Raw genomic sequence first — 25000 nt, forward strand, 5'->3', positions numbered from 1 at the left:
GTCGTGCACGCCTCCAGATGAGTGTCTCCTCGGTGTCGATCAGTGCGCCATCACGATAGAAGCATTACAACAAGACATTACACCTTCAATATGAGGAAATGAGACCCGAAGGTAGACAGCAGGGAGTTGATTTGCCAGGTGCTGCAATCAGCTCTCCTGCACAACTAACTGGATCTTCAGTTCAGCTTCGTGTTGGTCTAATCTTATCTCCATTCTCGCTAATGATGACAGCTATACAAGTGGACAGTACCTGACCTCCTCATTTGTTAATAAATACATCACACGTGAGTGAATATTTAGATTATGAAGTAATTTGTTCTCACACTACACGCCATGTAGATAGATATTATAATAATTATTCGTCATTTTGGACAGAATCAGTGCAATTATCGTACTTTTATCATTTTTTTTTTAAACTACAGATAATACCTTCACATCATCTTTTTATTTCAGCTTTGCTATAGAACACTTGATCTGAGGAACTTCCCCAAAATAATCTTGCTTATCTTCATCTTATATATAGGGAAAAGATGCAGTGGCCATGATGAGAGACCGAGTTTGTTTTTTATTCATCTATTAGTTTAATGCATTCATTATGCTTGTTAGTAGGAATTCATCATCTTATCAGGAAAAAAAGAAGAAAACTCTGACCAATCTTATCTCCGTCTAGTATTTATCCTCTGATTTATGTCGCTGGTATTTCCTTTCCCTGATCTTTCGCTGTATATTTGCTACATTCTGAGTGATAGTTATTGTGATTCCCAATGTAATCCTGCTTATGTCTTATCTAAGAAACAGTATGATCTAATTCTCTTTTTCGTTTTACATGCACTTTTTATTTTCATTTGTTGGTATCTTATCTTTGTGCTTTGGTGCAAATCTTGCTTGTCTCTGATGCATTTGTTTAATATATTATTTCACTAATTTATTGATAAATTCAGAAATTTATCAATTCATAGATTTGTTCATTGATCTATTCAGTCAATCAGTAGGCAATTCAATCTTTCTTTCAGTCAATCAGTCAGCAGCAAGACAGGTAGAACTAATATGTGGGTAAATAACATATATTCTGATAGAATACCTGGAATAGACTATATGAAAAGCAGCAATTGATAGATATGATCGAGTGAGTGTATGTGACCTTTTCATTTTTTTTTTTTTCTCGCAATGATATTGTAGTTTGAAACTGATGATTAGTCTATCCGTTATCTTTTTATCATTTCTACCGGCCAAATCGTGATCCCTGTAAGGACACCCGTATTTTCCTGGCAAATCCTATTCCATTTATTGGTGTACTGTACCTGGTACAAAGTCAAACAGTCCTCTATCTTTTATCTATCGCCATGATCTATCGCCGACCTGCTTCCACGTGACATCTCTGGCATTATATGTAAAGTTTATTGTAACACGCACTAAATGACCCATACAAAATATAATCATATACATGATTCACACGCATAAAATTGCATGAAACTTTATAAATAAGGTACTGTACGTAATTCATTTTATCCCGGCGGTCTTTGGGAAGTGGGCCAGGCGAGGTAAACAAACCAGCGGAGCACGTGGCGGCGAGACGTGAGCGGTGTACAGGTGGGAGGTGGTTGTGCTGCCTTACTCTGTTACTTCCCGTATTACCAAGCCCTCTGTCACCTCAAGGCCCATCCTAGCCCCCTGCCAGCGTGTGTGGAGCAGTGCAGCCCCCCCCAGCCCCGCCACCGTGTGCTGGACTTGGGGGTAGCTGACTTGGGGCACTGACTACTAAAGGACCTGTGACGACTGTTGTTTTGTGTTATAGCAGGCCGGTCTTCAAGCAGCCATGGCGGTGAGTATTGTGAAGAGAGGTAGAACTAACTCGAACCATTCTGAAATACCAACTCCATTTCAGTGGTATCCAGTCATTTCGCCCATATGTCAGTTCACCCACACCAAAAGGTCGTTTCGCCCAAAGTCAGTTCACCCACACGATGGAGTTATTCCGCTCACATTAGATCATTCCTTTACTGCACAAAGCCAAGTTAGATTTAACGTCGGAAGTGCACAATTGTTATTCTAATTCGAATCCAGATTCAGACTTGTTGAATCTAACTTAGCGATTCCGAAGAATATATCGGCATTTATCAGTATTAATGCTGAGTCATCAAATCCGTCAACCTCCACAGCACAGCCCACTTCCATTGATACAGTCAACAAGCAACACCATGCAAAAATTATTGTAATAAGAAAAGAGAGTTGGACAAATTGGTAGTCAAAATGATTGTTGAAGATATCCAGCCACTCTCAGTCATGGAAAACAATGGTGTCAGGTGAGAAGTTTTAACTGTCATTTCTATAGTTTCATAATCTTTTTATTAATGACAATAGAATATGTATGAGAAGCATATTACGGCATTATGTGATCGTGTACAAATATTTATTTGTTTCAGTATGATTTATCAATAAATAAATAAGGGTGGCACAACCGATTGAATAAGCATGCAGTAGGTAAAAGTAGCCGCCAAATCTATCATTTGGAAAACCTTCTGCATAAAGAAGCTAATTAACATCATTACAGATAAGGCTGGTGTTGGAAAGAAAGCTTGGAAGGATCCAATGTAAGCAATACAGAAAATTTGCAAAATGATTAGTTTATTCTTTGGGATGAATATATAAGAGTGGTGAGAGATCTTCATTACAACTCCTCAAGGCTTGCTCACATTGAAATGGACCAGTAAGCTGATAATTTTAATGACATGCATCTTACATGAATGCTCACTTTTATTTTAATTTTAGAATAATGACATTGATTTGATTTAATTTTACTTTTAGTGTTATGACATTAGTTATCAATTTATTTTATTTTTAGAATGATGAAATAAATTTTCATTCCTACATTTGATTCTTTGTATGTTTCTCTGACAATTTAATAAAGTTTTTACTCGTACATGATTTGTGCAGAGTTGAATAATATTTGTGGGCGAACTTCCTAATGTTGGCAAAGTAAGTCTTGAGTGTAGGCGAACAAACACTGCATTTGGGCATGACAAGTGACATGTGGGTGAAATGACTGTAAACCATTTCAATACACACTTTGGTTAATGTTCTTGTGAGATTGTTAGGGCAGATCCACGATTTTTTGTTAGGGGGGAGTCTTACCTAGGTTTAGGTAGATTGGTTTGGTTAGGTCTAAATTCATTTCGAAAGCAATGGCCTACTAATAAGCATTTTTCTATTCCAAAGCCATACTATTGATGTTTTACTACTTTTATCCCTTATTTTCCCTTAGCTGAAGTTCATAGCCCTGCTCACTAGTGAGGCAAATCTAGCTTAGACCTAATGAATAGTGGGATGCCAGTAAACACTAATTTCCAACAGCAATCATGCATAAAACAATATGATTCACAAAATACTAATGAACAACAATAAAGATAGCAACAACCAATTGTAGCCGGATCTTCACATTGAACATATATGTTCCCTAATAAAATGTTGCTAATAAGGCTTTACCACACCAGTAATTTTGTTATATTACCCAATTATAGCCTACAGTGTACACTGCAAGAAAACTTTTAGCAAATGAAAACTGAATGTAGCCAAATGGAATATGGTAACTCAGTAACTAACCCAGAGATTGAAATAATTGGGGTAGCACTAACTTACTTGTCAGGCCAAGGATGCATTCCACACTTTGTAAATGGTCAGCTGCTGCTGGTAGTGGTGCTGTACTTGCTGTGAACAAACCAGCAGTCCAGATTATATTAATTTGCTGTGCAATATTAGGCTATGGAAAACTTGTATCTTTAGTAAATTCCCAATGAATATATTTTGAAAACCTGGCCATGAACAAATTATGTGATATTAAATTGTTACTGAAAAAAAGTATTATAGTAAAAACGGACTCAAAGTGCACAAAAGAAATGAAGAATCTAGTTTTCTTTCGATATTTGGCAATGAAAGAAAGCTGTTAAATGTACTCTGAAATTATTACATAGGTAACTCTTGTTTACAGGATGACTAGAAATGTGTTATTGAATTTAAGTTTATTTCTTTTCTTTTTCAAATTAAATTACAAATACCATACTCAGTAACTGAGAATGATTAATTTGTCTGAAACTGACTACTAGGGGACTCCAGATCATCTGAACTGCTCCCCCAAAAACCCACACCTGGATCCACCACTGGATTGACAACTTGGAGAGACTATAAGAATAGTTAAGTCTTTGGGTAAATGTTCTAGATTATTCTAGATCTTTTTGAGTTTTCACTGTTTTCCTTGCAATGCCAACAGAAACGAGGCAGCAAGCTGGCGAAGAAGGCCAAGAAGAAGGGCCTCTCACATGCCAAGATCTCCAACATCCGCAAGTACAAGATGGCCAAGCGCGGGGAGATGACAGAGGCGCAGCGCAAGAAGAAGAGGCAGGAGAAGAAGGCACAGAAGAAGATGACGTATGCTGAGCTGCGGGACAGAAAGAAGCAGGCCAAGGAGCGGAGGGAGAAGTTTGAGGCAGAGGAGGAGCTGTACCCTCTCACTGCTGAGGTGTCAGGTAGGCACCAGAAGGAGGTTGTGTGCTGTGGCTGTGTGCTGTGAAGGCCTGTCAATGTTTCTTATCTTTATCTGTGGTTGTGTACTGTGTGCTGTGGTGACCTGTGAATGTTTCTTACCTTTATATGTATATTTTTTACAAGGTTTCACTGTTAATGTGTGTCTTTGCAGATCTGCCAAGATTTACAAAGATTGCATAATTCCTCTGAATGAAATGAGTGTAGTGGAATCTTTAGCTAGTAGTTGAGGTACAATACTGAAAATAACTCTAAATAATAATGCTAACTATGGTACATTACCTACTTTTTTTATGTAAGAGTGGAAAACTGGTCAAGGGCAACAAAAATTACCAAATGATAAGGCCCACTGAGATGCCAGTTCCCAAACAGGATCAAGAAAGTTAGCCAAAAGAATGGGATAAATGTCTTGAAACTGTTCTCTGAAAAATTATCAGATCAAGTAGATGGAAATATAGGTAGGGAGTTCTAGAGTTTGCTAGAGAAATTTTACTTGACTTGAAACCTCCGTCTTAAATGCATTCAGATCATAGATTGATGGAAATATAAAAGCAGGCAGGGAAACTTTATATGATTAATATTTTCAAACCACCATTGTATACAACTTTAGCATCCGTGTCATTATGGTTGTGATGTGATTCTAATTACATTCTTCTGGCACAGGTGAGGACATGATGAAGATGATGGACCCTGAGGACCTGACGTTTTTGATGGAGAAGTGAGTATTGCCATTGTTTGAAGTGACACAGCATGCATAACCTACTGAGTTCCTTCTTCTAACCCCTAATTTTGGCTCATTTATGCCTCAGCCTATACACAATCTTTTCTATGCACTGCTTGTTGATCAACTCCTTTGCCTTGCTGTCATGTTCATGTGTTGTCATAAGATATGTGTTTTCTTTCTTTTTCTATGTAAGAGGGAAAAACTACCTAAGGGCAACAAGATTATCAAACAAAAAGACCCACTGAGATGCCAATCCATAAACATGGTCAAGAGAGTTAGCCAAAAGAATGGGATAAATTTCTTGAAACCTCTTTTTAAATGAGCTTAAGTTGTAGGTAGAGATGGAAATACAGAAGCAGGCAGGGAAATCCAGAGTGTACCAGAGAATGTGATATATGTGTGGTGGTTTGTCTGAGCACACTGTATGCAATAGCTGCCCTGGTTTTATAGATACAGGTCAGTAACAGCCTGTAACTACCACAGCTTTATGGCCGTGTCACAGCAACAGATGGTTAAACACACGGCAGAATTGACAAACTTTACTCATAACCAGGCAGCAATACAACAAGGTGAAATAGTAGGTAGTTAAGTGGGAGGTTCAGTTTGCTCATCCAGCAGGTCATCTCACCACTACAGTGTACAGATAGGTAATCATATCACTTACATAGCATCTCAGGAAGGGATGAATAGGAAGCAGAATGAAATGGTGAAGGTGGTAGATAAGTCTCAGGTTGGGCCAGGAATATTTTTATTATTCTAACATTTCAACAAAAAAGTCTTCTGAGCATTCCGAGGTTGACCTGAGATTTATTTACCATTTTCACTAGGAAGCATAGTCTTTCTGGTCTCTTTTATCTACAACATGTGAAGAGATATTGAAGTCATTGGCATATTGTTGCTGTCTAGTGTTACAGTGTGTTGTTAGCTTGTTATGTCACACCATTTTGTACTCTATCTCAAAAGAAAGTAAAAGGATACATAACTTTTTTAGTCTTCTGTCTACTGTTATATAGATACTTAGATTATCTGCATAACGTTTTGATCATCTATCTACGGAGTGAGAATAGTTAAAGTTAGTGTCATATACCAGATACTTAGATTATCTGCCAAACTTTTTAATAATCTATCTACAGTAATAGTTAAAGTTAGTGTCATATAGATAGTACTTAGATTATCTGCATAGCTTTTTAGTGTTCTATCTACAGTATGAGAATAGTTAAGGTTACTCTCATACTAGATACTTAGATCATGTGATATGTTGCATCACTTTACCACCTCAGGAAGGGGACCAAGAAAAAAAAAAAAGTTGATGCCAAGGAAGGGAAGGAGGACTATGAGAATGAGGCACGCTCTTTTGATGAGGTTCGTGATGGCAAGAAAGTGAAGGGTCTGCTGCCGTACAAGACTGACAAGGGCATCATTCCAAGGTTCAAGGAGGTGGAAGGTAAGGTGTGGCTTTGAGAACATATCATTACCACTTGTAACCCCTTCAGTACTATGACACATTTCCATATTCATTTTGCTTACTGTTTAATGATTTTATACAGCTTCAGAAATAGAATTAGAATAGTGAAGACTCTGGCCACTAATCTTCTGACCTCCATAGTTCCTTCCTAATGGCAATAAAATGGTTCTATTGTACACAAATCTCAAAGTAAAAATGTTTCCTATTATTGAAGGGTTTAATGTCACCAAAATGCCTAACTGGCTTATCACAAGTATTTTGAAATCCAGCACAGAGTAATCAAGTTGTCTTTGTTGTTTCTCCTCTTTTCTCTGTCTCCATACTTACAAAAAGAAAAGAATTAACAATATGAAATTATTTTATTAATTTATTTATACATATTTCTAATTCTATAGATGAGGAGGCAGAAAAAACAGGTGAGGAGAAAGGAGAGGAGGAAGAAGAGGAGGAGGAAGAGGAGGAGGAAGAGGAGGAGGAGGAAGAGGAGGAGGAGGAGGTGAAGAAGGTACCTGAAGAGAAATCAACTATTGAATTCCTGATAGAGAGAAAGAAGAAACTGGATGAGAAGAAGATCAAGATTGGGTGTCTGGCGGCTAACTTCATCCAGCACCCAGAGGAGAGGGTGAGGAGGACTGGCTTGGTGAAAGAGAGTGACTGGTGATTTGGGAGAGAGAGAGAGAGAGAGAGAGAGAGAGAGATGAACTGGCTTGGTGAAATAGAGTGATTGGTGATTTGGGAGAGGGTGAGAGTGTGCCTGGCTTAGTGAAATAGAGTGATTGGCAATTTGGGAGAGAGAGAGAGTTGTGTGTGTGTGTGTGTGTGTGTGTGTGTGTGTGTGGAGGGAGAAAGACAAGTCGTAGAGTGGAATGACAAGAGAGAGAGAGAGAGAGAGAGAGAGAGGCTTAGCTGAGAGAATGGATTGGTGATTTGGTTCTTCATCACACTTAACACACTTGTCATCACAGTTTTCATGTTGATTTCCCTTTCCATCACACTTAATGCACTTGTCAATTGTGTCATCACAGCATTCAAGTTTGAATTGGTTTCACATTATAAACTTCTCACACTTTTCATCACAGTTTTCATATTGTCATTTTCTTCATCACACTTTTCATCACAGTCTTCATATCAGCATCACTTTTTCACCACACACAACACATTTATCATCACAGTATTGGCATCACCCCTATCACAAACTTAACATATTTTTCATCACCGTTTTCATATCGATGTTACTTTTCATCACATTACTCATATTGTTTTTAGAATGGCATCACTTTCCCATCACAGGAGCAGGAGAAAGAGGAGGAGGAGGAGAAAAGACACAAAGACACAAAGAATATTCAAATGACACGTTTTAACACACTTCATCACAGCTTTCAGGTTTCTCCAGCTTGCTGCACTTCATGGAGGAATCAGACCCAGACATTGCACTGACCATTAAGAAATACACAGCGCTGAGTCTGCTGGAGGTGTTCAACAAGGTGATCCCTCAGTACCCCATTCAGAAACACGACATCAGCGAGAAATGTGAGTGAATAGCAATGACATGATGGAGGCAAAATTATGAGTGGAAGGGTTGACAGTGCAAGATAGACTAATATGGTGGTGATTTTGTGACATATTCAGAGAGATAATGAGTGAAAATGTGAGTGAATAGCAATGACATGATGGAGGCAAAATTATGAGTGGTGTTTGGTATAGTTGGAAGGTTGACAGTGGAAGATACACTAATATGATAGTGATTTTGTGGCATATTCATAAAGATAATGAGCAGAAATAAGTGAATAGCGATGATGTGATGGGAGGTAAAGTTATGATTCAGTGGTACTTTGTGTAGTGGGAAGGTTGAGAGTGCAAAATAAAGTAATGATGCGGTGGTGGTTTTGTGGTGTATTCAGAGAGATGAGCAGAAATGTGAGAAGTGATGACAATGGGATCTAAAATTATGAGTGGTGGTTTGTATAGGAGGAGAGTTGACAGTGCAAGATAGACTAATATGGTGGTGATTTTGTGATGTATTCAGAGAGATGATGAGCAAAAATATGATTAAGAAGTGATGACATGAAGGGAGGTAAAGTTATGAGTGTTGCTTTGTGTAGTGGGGAGGGTTGACAGTGCCAGATAAAGTAATGATGTGATGGTGATTTTGTGGTGTATTCAGAGAGATGACAAGCAGAAATGTGAGAAATTATGACAACAGGAGCTAAAATTATGAGTGGTGGTTTGTATAGCAGGAGAGTTGACAGTGCGAGATAGACTAATGTGGTGGTGATTTTGTGATGTATTGAAAGAGATGATGAGCAGAAATGTGATTGAGAAGTGATGACATGATGGGAGGTAAAGTTATGATTCAGTGGTGGTTTCTATAGTGGGAAGTGCAAAAATAAACTAATATGGTGGTGATTTTGTGGTATATTCAAAGAGATGACAACCAGAAATATTATTAAAAAGTGATGACATGATGGCAAGTAAAGTTATGATACAGTGATGGTTTGTATAGTGGGAGAGTTGACAATGCAAGATAGACTAATAAAACAATGGATTCAAGCTTTCAATGAAGAATTTAGGTTTAAGAAAGAGATGGAAAGGAAGTGGTTTGCTGATAGTGGTTGAGGAATAGAACAAACTCAGTAATCAAGTTGTTAGTGCTGAGTCAATATAGAGCTTTAAAATATGAGACAAATACATGATTTAGGACGAAAGGTGGAAATAAAGTAGATGTGTTCGTACAGGGACTGCCATGTGTAAGGCTGATAACGTCTTGCAGCTTCCCTTGTCTTATGTTTTTATTGATATGTAGATCAGTAAATAGTCCTGCATTATTTATTTACCTTTTTATTCCAGTGAAGAAGGAAACCAAGCAAGTGTATTTTTATGAGAACCATCTCCTTTCTGGCTACCAAATCTACCTGAAGGGTCTGGAGAGCATGCTGTCTGAGTGTATCAAGAAGACTAAGGTCCCCGCCATGCAGGTTTGTAGTGTTGTGGTGTTATAGTGCCCCCTGCATCAGCTGTGGCCTCAGTATTGAAGCAAGTGTAGGGTAAGGTAGGGAACAGTCTCATTAAGCCCTTCGGTGCTATGAGGCCTTTTCATATTCATTCTGCTTACTGTTTAGTGATTTTAAACAGCTTCAAAAACTTATGTGGGGATTAGAATAGTGAAGATTCTGGCACTTAATCTTCTGATCTATATAAATCCTTCCTAATGTAAATAAAATTGTCTAATCATACCCAAACGGAAGGTAAAAATGCGTCCCAGTACTGAAGGGGTTAAAGGATAGGAGTGAACAAGTGTGTGCTGTCAGGCCTTGCTGGGGAAATACCTGGCCAGCTGTGCTCTGTCTAAGCTCCTGATGTAGTACTGTGGTCCATGATTGTCCCTCTCCACCAGGAATAGAGATAAGAGTATGTGTGTATATGTGTGAGTGTGTGTGCGCTTTATCTTCCATATATATCATTCACACTCAGCTTTTTTTGTTCCAGTTGGAAAGAGATTGTCACAGCACTCATTGTGTTGGTTTCTCACCACACTTAACACACTTAACACACTTTTCATCACAGTTTCCAGATTAGTATAACCTCTTCATCACACATAACAGATTCATCATCACAGTTTTCAAGTTGGCATCACTTTTCCATCACAAACTTAACACATTTTTTAACAATTTTTATATCTATTTCACTTTTTCATCACACATTAGTCACCACAGTTTTCAGAATGGCATCACTTTCCCATCACAAACTCACTCATCATATCATGTAAAAAATGGTGACCAAGGAAAGATGAGTGAATAAATAAAAGGCGAAATGGAAATCGAAACCAGTGAAAATGAAAAAAAAAAAAAAACATACATACTCATCCACTCTCTGTGTGTGGTGCAGGCTCTAGGGACCGTGGCAGTGAGGTGCTTCGGGGAGCTGCTGAACACACACAGCCACTTCAACTACACCAGCAACATCATCCAGGCCCTCATCCCTGTCCTGAACCACCCCCACGATCCGCTCTCCGACCTCGCCACCTCGTACCTCACCAAGATGTTCAAGATTGACAAGATGGGCTACCACTCATATGAGGTGCTGACTAGTGGTGCTTCCCTGAGTTTTCTTGTGGTTAATTGGATGTATTTAGCTTGTGTACCTCAGCCTGTCAGTGAATAGAGTTAATGAGTCAGGAAAGGATATAAAGAAGTAATCAGTCAGTGAAGAGAACAGTCAATCAGTTAATCAGTCAGGAAGGAAATGAAACAGGTAAACAGTCAGTGAAGGGAAAAATCAGTCAGTTAATCAGTCAGGAAGGAAATTAAACAAGTAATCAGTCAGTGAAGAGAACAGTCAGTCAGTCAGGAAAGAAATTAGACAAATAGACAGTCAGTGAAGGGAAAAGTAAGTCAGTTTATCAGTCAGGAAGGAAATTAAACAAGTAACAAGTGAGTGAAGAGAACAATCAGTCAGATAACATCAGGAAAACAAGTAAGCAAGTAATATCAATCAGTTAATTAGTCAGGAAAACAAATAAAGTCTTTACATCAACTAGTCAAGAGTCAATTAATTACTCCATCAGCCAGTCAGTCAGTCACAGTCAGTCAGTGCATCAATCCTCCACAGATAGTGAAGCGCATCGACCACTTTGTGCGGCGTCGGTCCTTCAGGGTACGGCCAGAGGTCCTGCGAGTGCTGCTGGGGCTCAGGATGAAGGACGCTTCTTCTCTGGACACCATCATTGAGTCTAAGCTGAGCTGCAAGCGCAAGATGACCCACACAGAGAAGCTCCTTAAGAAGGTCACCGAGGAGCAGAAGAGGAAGAAGTCAAAGAAGGAGACGAAGGTAAGTGCTTTGTATTTACCTACTGGTATTTTTTTATTTTTTATTTTATTTTATTTTTTTTCTAAGAGAGAAAATCTGGGCAAGAGCAACAAGAACAACTAAACAAAAAGGCCCAATGAGGTGTCAGTCTCCAAACATGGTCGAGAGAGTAAGCCAAAAGAAAGGGATAAATGTCTTGAAACCTTCCTTTTATATGCATTCATGTCATAGGAAGATGGAAATACAGAAGTTTACCAGAGAAAGGGATGAGTGATTGAGAGTAAATGGGTAATTCTTGCATTAGAGAGGTGGACAGAATAGGGGTGAGAGAAAGAAGAAAGACTTAAGCAGTGAGGCAATGGGAGGAGGGGAGGCATGCAGTCAGCAAGATCAGAAGCGCAGTTGCCATAAAAAAATAGCCTGCTGTGCTGTGCCTAAGCTCCTTTGGCGTAATATGTGGATGAGACTGTTTTTCCAGTAAGGAGGCATATCTGTAATTTAGCCTGTGTGGGATTACTGACCTGGTAGATAGATAGATGTCACAGTCAGTTAACCTCTTCAGTACTGGGATGTATTTTTACCAAGAGCTTTGGTTATGATTAAACAGTTTTATTGATATTAGGAAGGGTTTATGGAGGTCAGGAGATTAGTGGCCAGAGTCTTCACTATTTGAATCCCCTTTTAGTCTCTGAAGCTGTATAAAATCACCAAATAGTAAGCAGAATGAATATGAAAATGAGTCATGGCACTAAAGGAATTAATGAACCTCCTACCTTGATCAGCTGTTCCGTAAGAAGAGGAAGCTGGAGGAGCAGATGAAGGGAATTAAGGAGGAGAAGATGAGTGAGGCACGCAAGAAACAGCACACCGGCCTCATCCAGCTGGTGTTTGGCCTTTACATCCACGTGCTCAAGAGGAGGCCAAACAACAAACTGAATGCCGTGGTGCTGGAGGGGCTGGCCAGGTAAGGAGGCAAGGCTCTGTATTCTCTCTCTCTCTCTCTCTCTCTCTCTCTCTCTCTCTCTCTCTCTCTCTCTCTCTCTCTCTCTCTCTCTCTCTCTCTCTCTCTCTCTCTCTCTCTCTCTCTCTCTCTCTCTCTCTCTCTCTCTCTCTCTCTGATTTCAAAGCCCACACGCTAGGAAACTGTTGCCCCAAGTGAGGAAGCCCAACCTACACTCGAAACGTGGACAGGATTCGAACCTGTGCACTTGGAGACCCCTCGGACCCCAAAGCACGCATGGTTTCACTGTACCACGGAATTTATCTTTGCCTTTCTGTTTGGTCTGATATATTTTACCTTCATCATATGCACCAGTCTATAACAATGCTTCATGATCACCACTGTCACCATTATCCTCATCTCACCAATACATTTCTCCTCTCTCACCATGTAGTCACCTAGTCACCATTATCCTTATCTCACCAGTACACTTCTCCCTCACCATTGTTTTCATCTCACCAATACATAATTCCTCTCTTGCTCCTTAGTCACCATTATCTTCACCTCGCTAATACACTTCTTCCTCACCTCTTAGTCACCATAGTCATCATTATCTGTACCTCACCATGACTCCTCCCTCACCATTATTCTCATTTCACCAATACACTTCTCCCTCACCACCTAGTCACCATTATCCTTACCTCACTGTGACTCTTCCCTCACCATTTAGTCACCATAGTCACCATTATTTTTACCTCACCAATACACTTTTCCCTCACCATTTAATTACCTTCACCATTATTCTCACCACCAATTCATGACTCCTTCCTCACCACCATAGTCACCATTGTCCTCACCTCACCTTACCAATACACTTATCCCTCACCACCCAGTCACCATAATCCTCACCTCACCTCACCATGTCTCCTTCACCAGGTTCTCCCACTTGATCAACATTGAGTTCTTCGCTGACCTCCTCAATGTGCTTGGTGGCCTCATGTCAGAGGGATCACTCAAGTTCCGAGAGTCCCTTCACTGTATCCAGGTTGTGTTCACCATTCTGGCCGGCCAAGGCGAGGTCCTCACTCTCGACCCCCACAGGTTCTTCACTTACCTCTACGCCAATATGTTCCGTCTCAGTGCTGGTGAGTTGTGATATATTTTTGTGGTTTGTTTTGATTTTTTGTCATTGTATGCTTTGCTCTCTTCCTCGTCATTTTTAACATCATTGTTTTCATTGTTATTGTTGATAGTATCATATTCATCATTGTTTATATTTTTTCATACAGTTTTCTTTACACATACTTTCTTCATGCAAAATTTAAAATTGAAGAAAAAAAAAAATGAATAAAAAAAGATGACTCCTTTACCATCCTTGGAGTTCCTTTTTAATTATTTTCTTTTCAACTTGTTTAAGGACTGTCACCTTAGTGGGCCTTTTTTTTTTTTTTTTTTATCGCACTTTTTGTTGCCCTTGGTCAGTCTTCCTTCTTACGTAAAAAAAGTTTTCCTATATGAAGTTTGACAGCGTTTGAGTTATTCACATTTTTACTGCAGTTGTTCCTCTAGTCTTTTTCTTACCTTTAGCTCCTTCCTTTATCATGCATTGTTGAGTTTGTTCATAAATTTGGAAGGCACTTTAACTTTCTACAATGAGGTAGTAGTAAATTGACACATGGAACTGATCTTTGTGTAGCTATTGGTTTTGGAAAACACCTTTTAAAACAACCATTGCAGGAATCTTAGGTTTTTACAGGGCAGCCCAGACAAAGCACTACACACTCACAATACCACCACCAAAAAAGAATAGATAAACTAAAGAAAAAAAATTGCTTTTAGGATAACCTTTTGAGACAAACTACCTCATATTCACAATACCACCAAAATGTAACAATAGATAAACAATATATGAAAGTAAACTGCTTTTATGACAACCTTTTAAGACAAACTACCACACACTCACACTACCAATAGAGCAATAGGTCAAGAAAATAATATTAAAAAAATTGTGTCTATGAGTGAACCTTTTGGAGGAGGAGGTGAAAAGAAACAGGTGCAGGGAGGTGAGTTTATTCCCGACTAGTTTCGCTGATGCTTCTTCAGGGGAAACTCACCTCACTGCACTTTATTTTTTATTTATTTAGTTTTTCTTCCACCTCCTCCAACTTGTCAAAGTGTCTGAACAGTGAACCTTTTATTAACACCAGTACAATCACCTCCACCAGGCATGAACCACGATGACATACAGTCCGCCCTGGAGTCCCTGAGGCAGATGTTGGTGGAGCACAAGAGGAAGGCCAACCCGGGCCGTGTGTTGGCCTTCAGCAAGCGGCTCGCCACCCTCAGCCTGGCCCTCCTGCACCACGGCACCATCCCAGCCCTTACCACCCTGCGCAGCATCATCCTGGTCAGTGTTCCAGCACCTCAGTTCACTGCCAAGGGAGGTGTTGGTGAATCTCCCTGCCTGCTTCTGTATTTCCATCTTCCTATCACCTGAAATAATTTAGTAGGGAGATTTGAAGACATTTATTTATCCCATTCTTGTGGCTAACACTCTTATCACAATTCAGGGACTGGCATCTCAGTGGGCCTTTTTGTTCAATAGTTTTTGTCGCCCAGTTTTCCCCTCGTGCATAATAAAAGTGTTACATTCTGACAACTGCCTAAAGAGTTTATGAATTAGAAGTACTGTACTTGTAGATTTTTATCTCCATACCTCTCCCTCTCCTCAGGCTCACCCGCCAGTGGAGGCCCTCATGGAGACAGACATAGAGGGCACCAGTGGAGTGTTCTCAGCTGAGGTGGAGGAGCCGGAGCATTCCAATGCCGGTGCCTCCACCTTCTGGGAGTTCCACCTTCTGTCTGTAAGTGTGGAAGTGTTTATAGTGTGAAGTGTGTGTCAGTGTGAATGGTGACTGTGTTCTTTATTGAGTTCCACCTTCTGTCTGTAAGTATGGAAGTGTTTATAGTGTGAAGTGTGTGTCAGTGTGAATGGTGACTGTGTTCTTTATCTCATTATAAGTTTTGTTGTGATGTGTGGGTTTGTTTTTATTATTTATTATTATTTTTTATACCATGTGGGCTTTTCACAGGAATTTATGTGCTTTGTTTTCATTGCATTAAATTATCATATGGAAGATTTCATTTTTTTTTTGTTTAATTTTGGTTGTTTTCTTTTTTTCTATTTCTTTGTTTTTTTTCTTGTTAAATTACTATGAGAATTATAAAATCACCCTGGAAAGCCCCAATAACTTTCACTTAAGCTTAAGCTTGTTTAACTAACACTAGAATCATATAACCCCCTTGAAAACTACATTAACTTCTACACCCTGCTAAACCATCACTAGAATCATGACTTTCACTTGAGCCTGCTAAACTATCACTAGAACCACAAAAATCCCTCTTGAAAACTACAATAACTTATACACCTAACTAAACTGTCACTAGAATCACAACTTTTACTTGACCCTGCTAAATCATCACTAGAATCATGAAAATTGCCCTTGAAAACTACAATAACTTTTTACTACACATTGTAAAACTATCATTAGAATCACCAAAACTCTCGAAAATTATAATAACTTTTACTACATATTGCTAAACTATCATTGAAATCACTATAACTCTTTCGAAAACAACAATAACTTTACCACATCCTGTTCAACTATCACTACATTTATGAAATCTCTTGAAAACTAAAAACTTCTCCTACCCTTTTAAACCATCACTAGAATCATGAAAATTATCCTTGAAAACTACATTGACTTCTACTACCTTGTTAAACCACCACTAGAATCATAACTTTTTACACTTGAGCTTGCAAACTATCACTAGAACCATATAACACCCTTGAAATCCCATAACTTCCACTGAAGCCTTTTTCACTGAGCTGAGATGAGACTTGAAAATAAGACCTATGTTTTGAGACTGAGGTAACAGTGAGGTGGTGTTGTGTGTTGCAGAGGCATTACCACAGCACAGTGCAGCAACTGGCAACACATCTGCTGGCTGGTGTGCCCCTACAGGGAGACAAAACACTTCCCTACACACTCACAAAGAGGTAAGGATGGGGTGAGTGTGTGTGTGAATATACTGTTAGTTTCACTCTTAGGTTTATTTCAGTTCACCAAGCTCAATCACCAAGCTTGTTATCAGATCTCTGTCTAGTACAATCTTTATATAGTCTCTTTACTTATAATCATACATTGTCTTAGGTTTATTTCTCTAATAAAATTTCATGATTCCCCTTTTTCTTTGGGTAGATTAGATTGGAGAGTTTCTCATAGTTTGTGTGTTGTATCCACTTCTAGATTACTACACATGTTATCAGTAATAGTCTTAATATTCTGACATTTAACACATAACTCTATACTCCTGTAGCTTTTATATCAATACACAGGTCACAGGAATGGGGAGACTGCACCCAAACATCAAAACACAACATAACCTTTTCACCAGATGTCAGACAGATAAGATGATATGTCAGTGTCAGTTACCAAGCTTGTTATTAGACCTCTCCATCTATTCCATCTATTATTATATAGTCTCTGTACTTATATTTGTATATTCTGTTTTCTATATCCTTGTTTATATCTAGCCTTCTCCTTAGTCTTGCCAGCAGGAGGTGTCAAGACATTTATCCCATTCTTGTAGCTAACTCTGTCTGACATGCTGTGGTGACTGGTTTCAAAGTGGGCCTTTTTATTTAGTTGTTTTTGTTGCCCTTTGTCATACTTCCTCTCTTATATAAAAGAATTATAAATAAATAAAGTTTTCTTCCTCGAGGCTGCCATCCCAGACACTTCAGGCAATAACACATCTTCCATCCTTTCTATATGTATTTCTATTTCCTTTCAGATCAGTATATGAGTTGTTTGAGGAATACAACTCCAGTGAGATGCGTTTTAAGCCCCCTGTGCCTCCCCCTGGCCAGCACCTCACCAACCAGGTCTGCAGCAGGACCAAGAAACGCAAGAGAGGGAATAGGGACCACTATGTCACTGACTTCATGTTCACACAGGTTGAGACACTGAAATCCCCACTTGTCAATGGGCACACAAAAGACAAGATCAATGGCATTCCTAAAGTTAATGGTTTCACAGAGAACGTTGGATATTCAGGCGAGTTTCCCTGTGTTAATGTACAAGATGTGGATTTCTCAAGTGGAATGCTGGCCAATATGGAACTCAAGAGGATAAAAGTGAGGGAGAGAGAGGAGGAGGCTGCGAGTAGAGCTGTCACTGTCAGTCTGGTCAAGGTGGAGAGTAAAGCATAGGATTGGGATTGTGGGTAAGCTAAATAATAAAGTGTTTTGTTTGTTTGTCCTTGGTTTGTTTGGGTACCTAGTGTAGTGTTAAGTAGAGGTTTAAGGACGAGTATGGTGGGTTTTGTTAAGTAAATTTGTGGGGCAATTAGCTTAGTTGAGTAGATGTTAAGTAGAAAGTAAGTAGAAGTATGGTGGGTGTAGTTAAGAAGATTTGTTGTGCAGTTATTGGAGTTTTGGTTAAGTATTGGTAGGAATAGAAGCAAAGTAGATGTATGGTGGGTTCAGCTGGGTTTTGTTATTCTGTTTGTGTATAAGTTATTTCATAGGCAGCAAATTTTAACATATTGAACCCTGATAGGCTGACACAGTGAATGATACACCATATTTTTACTTTATCAGACAAGTTAACAGGTTTGCAAATGGAGTGGGAGACAGCTGAAACAGACTCATCACTCACATTGTTAGTGCTGTATGGAAAGAGAGCTTTAAAGAAATGGATCAAGTCATGGAAAAGGAGTGATAGATAGATGTGGCTATATAGATTAGATAATAGAAAAGGAAGTAGTATTCAGATTTATGAAAAACAAATTAAGTACGTATTCATTATCATTATTCCTTTGATAGGTAAAGAGATGGATTTGTATGAAAAAGGATGTATGCCTCTATTTATTAATTTATCCCGGTATTTCATTTAAAACATACATAGTTACATATATCAAGAAATAGAGAAAAAGAAATACCATAATAAGCCCTTCAAATATCTAGTTTTCTCTTCCCGCGGGAGATACAAACTCTCGTAATAGTAGAAAGAATTAATATTTTCTAATGAATAACCATAGCGGACATGATAACGAAAAAATGGTATCACGATTACCCTACATCGATATCTGAAATTAACGTAAGTATAGTAAGTACGTTTCTCATTAATAATAGATTTAGTAGTTAACATAGAAATCTGTACCACAGACACTACCATCAGAAACACATGTACAGGTTAAAGTGGCAGTAGCTGTGGTGTTAGTGTTGGTGTCAGTGGTGGTGGATGGGGTGTTTGTTGTTACTGTTCAGTCTTGCCACTCACCCAGTACACCCAAACAAATTCAAAAAGAAATAGAAGAAAAAAAAAAAAAAAAAAACTCATATACCCAAAACACTCATAAATGCACCCAAACACATCCAGAACCAACCTGTATAGTACTTCCAAACACACAGACAGACAGACATACACACACAAATGAGTGGTGCTGCCATATTCTCGATGATTTTTAGCAGTACAAAACTGCAAGGCAAGCGTGAATCAACGGTGCAAGCCAAGCCAACATTACCACCTTCACCACAACCCTTCACAGTGCCTTATGTTCGTTTATTTAAGATATTTTTAAGGCCACTTATTTTCATATTTCCTTTACATCTAAGTGTGAAAACTGTTCAAAATTTACCCAGATATTGAAAAAGTGCTAGGTAAACAAACAAAACAGAGGCAAGTTGTCAGTATTATTAGCTGTTATCTGGGCCAAACATGCTTCTCAACCTTTCATATCGTTAAGAACCCCTGAGTTATAAGACCATCTACCAGTACCCCTTTTAAGTATTGTCACATGGAACATGGAACTCAGGGTTCTCAACCTATCGTTAAGAACCCCCTGAGTTATAAGACCATCTACCAGTACCCCCAGTATTGTCACATGGAACATGGAACTCAATATGCAATGGCACTGCAAAGGATTTTATTAGATCAGCCATCTAAGTACCCCTGGAAATCTTCTTATGAACCCCCTGTGGTTTCGCGCTGTCAGGATGGCCACTGTCCATGAGCTAACATCATTAGGTCTCTATGACGCTGAAGACGTCTATGCAGAACGGTTTGGTTGGCAATAGACAATCTCATTATCAGACTTTGATTTCTAAGTTATGAAAATAATCTCATTTACGGGGCTTCATAGGTTCATGGTGTCTTGTAGTCTACTTACTAACCTAGAAGGAAAGAAAATATCATACTAACTTCGAGCTATCAATTGAGGAAGAAGTAATCTTTGTCCCAGGAATAGAGCAAGATGGTATATAAAAAAACACAATGCATAGTTATAACCTAACTCTACTATTATAGCGTTTTTTGTCGTAGATACATGTTTAGAAATACTTTACCTATCTTGATATCTCCTTACGTGACAAAAGAATATCCAAAAATATACGATATGCAGTTGACCATCTTTTCTGTGAAATATTACGATATCTGTTGAATCTGGCAACTTCAACGGGAGTTTGGGTCCTCTCCTAGTGTTTCCTTATGATTGAAACATTGATATTTATACGTCATTGTGATCAGGGAAATAAAGAAAACTAAGTTTGCTTTTTTCTAAGAGCATGAAATAGAAAAATTTATGTTTACAAGTGGCAGTTTATGTATAAGACACGCAAACCTGTGTGCACTCATCCACTCTATCCAGAAGCTTAACTAATTTTCAAAAGTTCCCCAATAGCTACACAACTACCATTGGTCTACTGTTTCTATCCAGTTACCTACAAACACGTACACATTCACGGCAGCAACATGCAAAGTACACTAAATACTCCGGAGCAAAGCTGCCTCACCTTGTTTCATTAATCAGCTAACTCTTGCACACTTTCACACCAAAGCTATTTTTCATTTACCATCGACGATTTTATATTCGAATCAAAATTAAAACGACGATTGAGAACTTTCGGCCTAAAGATGTTTGAGGGCCGTGACGGCCTTGGGCGCCGCACGGGGGAAGGAGGTGGCCGTCGGGTCCGGCCTGGGGCCCAAGGCAGGAACTGGCTGCAGGTCCTGCTTTTCCTTGGTGGCCTCAAGCTTCACTACTAGTCGTCCACTTGCAGCGCATCACACTAGGCAAGGGTCGCCATAAGCAAGAGATCAATGTCTACCACTCACCGGATGGTGCCGTGAGGGGCCCTAAAGGGGTGATAAGGGCTCCTTGCATAGAATATGATGGTGAGTGGTGTGTACGGGACCTCTGCTTATAATGACACCGGGCTGAACAACTCGCCATGAACGAGGGCACGCTATGTGCCATGAGCCAGGCACTGACAGTACCAGGGGTCCTTTACGTTAGGTTAGGTTAGGTTAGGTTAGGTTAGGTTAGGTTAGGTTAGGTTAGGTTAGGTAAAAGGACTCACTTCATGACAGCGTTTGGGGAGTGGTGTGTGGCGGGTCATTGCTCATGGCGACCTGTGTGAGGCATTGCAAGGTTGCATCGTCACTGCTCTCATAACCACGGGACTGGGGTTGACCCTTTCTGGGTAAAAGTTTCGTCCCAGTACCTGTGTAGGTAATAATACTTTGGATCGTTTCGCCATCGCCATCGCCGCACCGTTAGCCTCGATAAACGGATCGTTATCCTCAACAAACACATCTGTACCGTGGACACTGGAATCGCAACCTGTCGTGGAATCCCATTGTTAGCGTGGACTCATTTTCCTTCGCGGCTTCAAGCTCACTGATTGTTGTCAACTTGCAGCGCCTCATACTAGGCAAGGCGTCGCCTTAAGCAGGGTGCCGTGTCTACCGTCCATCAGATGATGCCGTGAGGGGCCTTTAAGGGTGATAAGGGCTCCTTGCATAGAGTCTGGTGGTGAGTGGTGTGTACAGGACCTCTGCTTATAATGACATCGGGCTGAACAACTCGCCATGAACGAGGGCACGCTGTGCGCCATGAGCCAGGCACTGACCGTACCAGTGGTCCTTTACGGGGTGAAAAGGACTCACTGACAGTGTTTGGGGAGTGGAGTGTGGCGGGTTATGCTCATGGCTACCCGTGTGAGGCGCAGTAAGGTGGCAGCGTCACTCTCCTCGCACTCACGGGTCTGGGGTGAACTCTTACGGGGTGAAAGGGTTCGCCCCAGTACCTGTGTAGGCAAGTGAACTTCAATTGCGTCGCAGTGAGGTGGCAGCGCCACTCTCCTCGCACCTAAGGGTGTGGGTGGATCCTTACGGGGTGAAAGGGTTCATCCCAGTACCTGTGTAGGCAAGTGGACTTCAATTGCAGCGCAGGAAGGTGGCAGCGTCACTTTACTCGCACTCAAGGGTGTTGGGTGGATCCTTACGGGTGAAAGGGTTCGTCCCAGTACCTGTGTAGGCAAGTGGACTTCAATATTGTGTCTTGAAATCGCATCGTGAGGACTGGAACCGCATCGACATCGTGGAAACCCGCATCGTTCCCGTGGAAACTGGAATTGCATCTTGATCGTGGAAACTCGCATTATTATCTTGGAAACTGGAAGGGCATCTTTATCATGGAAAGGCATCGTCATTTTGGAAACTTGCATCGCTATCGAGGAAACTGGAATGCCATTGTTATCTTGGAAACTCGGAGCGCTATCGAGGAATCTGGAATCAAATCTTATCGTACACACTGTTATCGTGGAAGCTCTCGTGATCGTCGTTCGTTTCGTTATCTCTGAATTACTTAATTAGTCTTGGTATTATTATTATTAGCTTCCATAATAATAGAGATGTTGGTCATTTTTATCTTATCTTTTTTACTGTATTTTTTTTCAGGGTACAGTTTAGTGTTCTTCAACCTTTTCTAAATTCGTGCACCTTTTCGAGAAGCAAGGAGGACTATAAAAGAAATGCATCAATATTCGTAATTTTCCCTACTTTAAGACTGAAAATCGATAGATAACATTATTGAATATCTACCTGAAGCTACAGTTTTTTAGTCCTAAACAGTCGCTATATAGAGCGAAATGTACTAAAACAAAATGCCACATCTCAAACACATTAGGCCCGTGTTCCGTCGGAGTGTAATATATTACTATTGTGAATAAATCGCAATACTTTGATTAATATCAATAGGAGAGGACCCAAACTGTCACAATTTCAGTGTTCGCAGGAGAGAGTCAGTATCGTCTCGCGGTACAGAGTAATCGTCTCTAAACACTGTATTACGATGTATCTATTGATTTGCCAGGGTTTTACTCCTACCAGTATTTTTCTGTTCTTATTCTACCATGGTATTTCTTTATAGTTACTTGAGTTTATACGACTGACATCATAATATAGAGCAAAACATAATTGTCTGGTGTACCAAGATCTTTCATTTCTAGAGACTTGAAGACAGCACGGAACCTTAACACACATTTCACCTCGCTTCTGCACAGGTTAATTCTTCTTCTTCTCAACCTTTTAATGTGATGTACCCCTCGAAGTCTTTCAGTATTGATCACGTACCCCTTACCCACAATGCAGCGTCAGGAAGGGTAACAATAAATGCATGGTTTATTGACTTAGTTTATTAAGTTTAAATTGTGTTATATATGTGGAGCAGACACAATTTTTAATTAATATTAGTATGTTTCTATGAGGTAGTGTCGATAGGAACTGGTACCTCACAGGGAGACACTATATGTGACTAACATGCAATGCATTTACCAAAAAGGAACTATATCAGACAATTTTCGATCATTATGGCAGTGAACTAGTGTTGCTTGCAGCTAGTTGCAACTTGTAACTAGTAACAGTGATAAATAAGTCACTGTGTGTGTGAATAACATATAAGATAAGAAATCGGAGCAAATATTATAGGTTTGCAAGGTTGTGTGGCAACTGTAATCCAAGAGAGCTTCCTCTCAAGTGATATAACTCCAAGAGTTTCCTTGTTAACGTTGTTAACGTGTCCTGGTTCTAGTGAAGGACACATTGTATACTACAAACGAATTTGCTGCTATTTAAAACTGAAGCATTTTGAGAAACCCGCCACGTACCCCAAAAATTCCTCTCACGTACCCCTGGGAGTGTTGGATATCTGAGAAGATAGTTCATATGATGTAATATTGTTTACCGCAGGTTGAGAACCCATGAGGCAGAAGGTGTTTTGATTTTGTGGATATTAGTTTAAGGATCTATCAAGTGAGGAAGAGGAGGAGCAAAGCCACAATACTTAACTTTCCCTGTACTTCCTCAGTATTTTGCGTAATATCTAGTGTTTTCTGAGTATTTTGATGCGTCTCTAGTCTCAGGTGTGTAACTAGAAGCACAGAGGGAAGGAACATGGAGAAATAAAGGAGGAGGAGGAGGAGGAGGAGGAGGAAGAAGAAGAGAGAAGAAAGGGAGGCGGAAGAGGAAGAGAAACCAAACCACAATATTTAACTGTCTTCATTGTAATCTTGCAGTTCTTGAATTTCTCTTATGCATTTTGATATATTTTTTTTTTATTTCTGGAGTTTTAAGTGTTTTAGTGTTGCAAGGTGTTCTGAATATGTTTTGGGTGTTATAAATGTGTTTTAGGTGGATTTTTGGTGTTTTCAATCTGTGTTAGATGTTCATAGGCACTATATACGTCAGAGCCGGTTTTTGATATGGGCAGTGTGGGCAACCGCCCAGAGAGCAATCTATTTGGGGGCGCACGAGCGCCCTCAGTTAAAAAAAAAAAAAAAAAGTGCGCAGGAAAAAAAAAAAAAAAGATTTCCGGTTTTGTAGACTAATACCGCTCATTTCCACGTCAAGTTGGCATAGTGGGCGGTGATGCGCCCCTATTGTCGCATCAACTTGTTGCTGAGAGTTATACAGGTTGTGTTTGTCTGTATCAGAAAAGGTGAGGGGGGGGAGGAGGGGAGAAGGGGATCAACCTACCGCTGCAGAGAGAGAGAGAGAGAGAGAGAGAGAGTCACTCAGAGAAAAAAAACAAGGGGGAGGGTGGAGCGAGGGATAAACTAACACATCTACATTATTATACTACCAGGCCACACAACACAAATTTCTGCTTCCAGATAAATTTTAGTTAATTCAAAATTGAAAAAGTAAAAGAAAAAAAAAAAGACGAATCTATGCCTGCTTCATCTATGTAGCATTGTTTACATTGCGTCAGTCTGGACTGGATGGAAAAGGTGATAATTTCGAATGTGTCATGGAAAAAAGATCAAGAAAACCCACAGCCTGGTGGTTTCTTTGACCGGGATAGGGGGGGGGGGGCGCCAATGGATTGTTCGGCCAGGGTGCAACACTAGCCAGGACCGCCTCTCAGATACATTTTACGTATTTTGAGTCCATTGCGGGGCTGTGTTGAGTATTTGTGTGTTTGGGGCACTTTGAGGTTTTGTTTGATATTTTGATCGTGTTTTGGGTTATGTCTGGATGTTTGAAGTGTTTTGGGTCTGTGTGTGTGGATGGTTTCTAGTGAGTTTTGGATGTGTTTGAAGGCATTTTGAGATGTTGCATAGTGTTTTAAGTGTTTTGTGTGTGGGGGGGTGTTTGTCTGGTGTACATTTGGTGTTTCTAGT

General features: G+C 39.8%; 2 protein-coding genes across 5 annotated transcripts in view; one reads left to right on the forward strand and one right to left on the reverse strand.

The window, feature by feature from the left end:
- LOC123513554 overlaps positions 1–888 on the reverse strand; it is a 4323-nt gene extending 3435 nt beyond the window's left edge. For 2 of the 3 annotated variants that reach the window (XM_045270788.1, XM_045270787.1), the window contains exon 1: positions 1–887. This exon is cut by the window's left edge and continues 168 nt beyond it. The gene's annotated coding sequence lies outside the window, so the exon portion shown is untranslated. The other variant, XM_045270789.1, reaches the window with a different exon arrangement.
- Positions 889–1528: 640 nt separating this feature from the next.
- LOC123513553 (nucleolar complex protein 3 homolog) overlaps positions 1529–25000 on the forward strand; it is a 29398-nt gene continuing 5926 nt past the window's right edge. The window contains exons 1-15 of one of the 2 annotated variants that reach the window (XM_045270784.1): positions 1529–1822; positions 4265–4520; positions 5200–5254; positions 6541–6704; positions 7121–7347; positions 8102–8255; positions 9573–9700; positions 10611–10802; positions 11334–11552; positions 12314–12495; positions 13408–13616; positions 14697–14878; positions 15204–15335; positions 16434–16531; positions 17329–17760. In XM_045270784.1, the coding sequence (XP_045126719.1) occupies positions 1817–1822; positions 4265–4520; positions 5200–5254; positions 6541–6704; positions 7121–7347; positions 8102–8255; positions 9573–9700; positions 10611–10802; positions 11334–11552; positions 12314–12495; positions 13408–13616; positions 14697–14878; positions 15204–15335; positions 16434–16531; positions 17329–17746 (2622 nt within the window). In that variant the 5' untranslated portion in view covers positions 1529–1816 and the 3' untranslated portion in view covers positions 17747–17760. Of the gene's footprint in view, positions 1823–4264; positions 4521–5199; positions 5255–6540; positions 6705–7120; positions 7348–8101; positions 8256–9572; positions 9701–10610; positions 10803–11333; positions 11553–12313; positions 12496–13407; positions 13617–14696; positions 14879–15203; positions 15336–16433; positions 16532–17328; positions 17792–25000 lie in introns of those variants that run through there. The other variant, XM_045270783.1, reaches the window with a different exon arrangement.

The sequence above is a fragment of the Portunus trituberculatus genome, chromosome 36 (genome assembly GCF_017591435.1).
Source record: "Portunus trituberculatus isolate SZX2019 chromosome 36, ASM1759143v1, whole genome shotgun sequence".
Taxonomy (NCBI): domain Eukaryota; kingdom Metazoa; phylum Arthropoda; class Malacostraca; order Decapoda; family Portunidae; genus Portunus; species Portunus trituberculatus.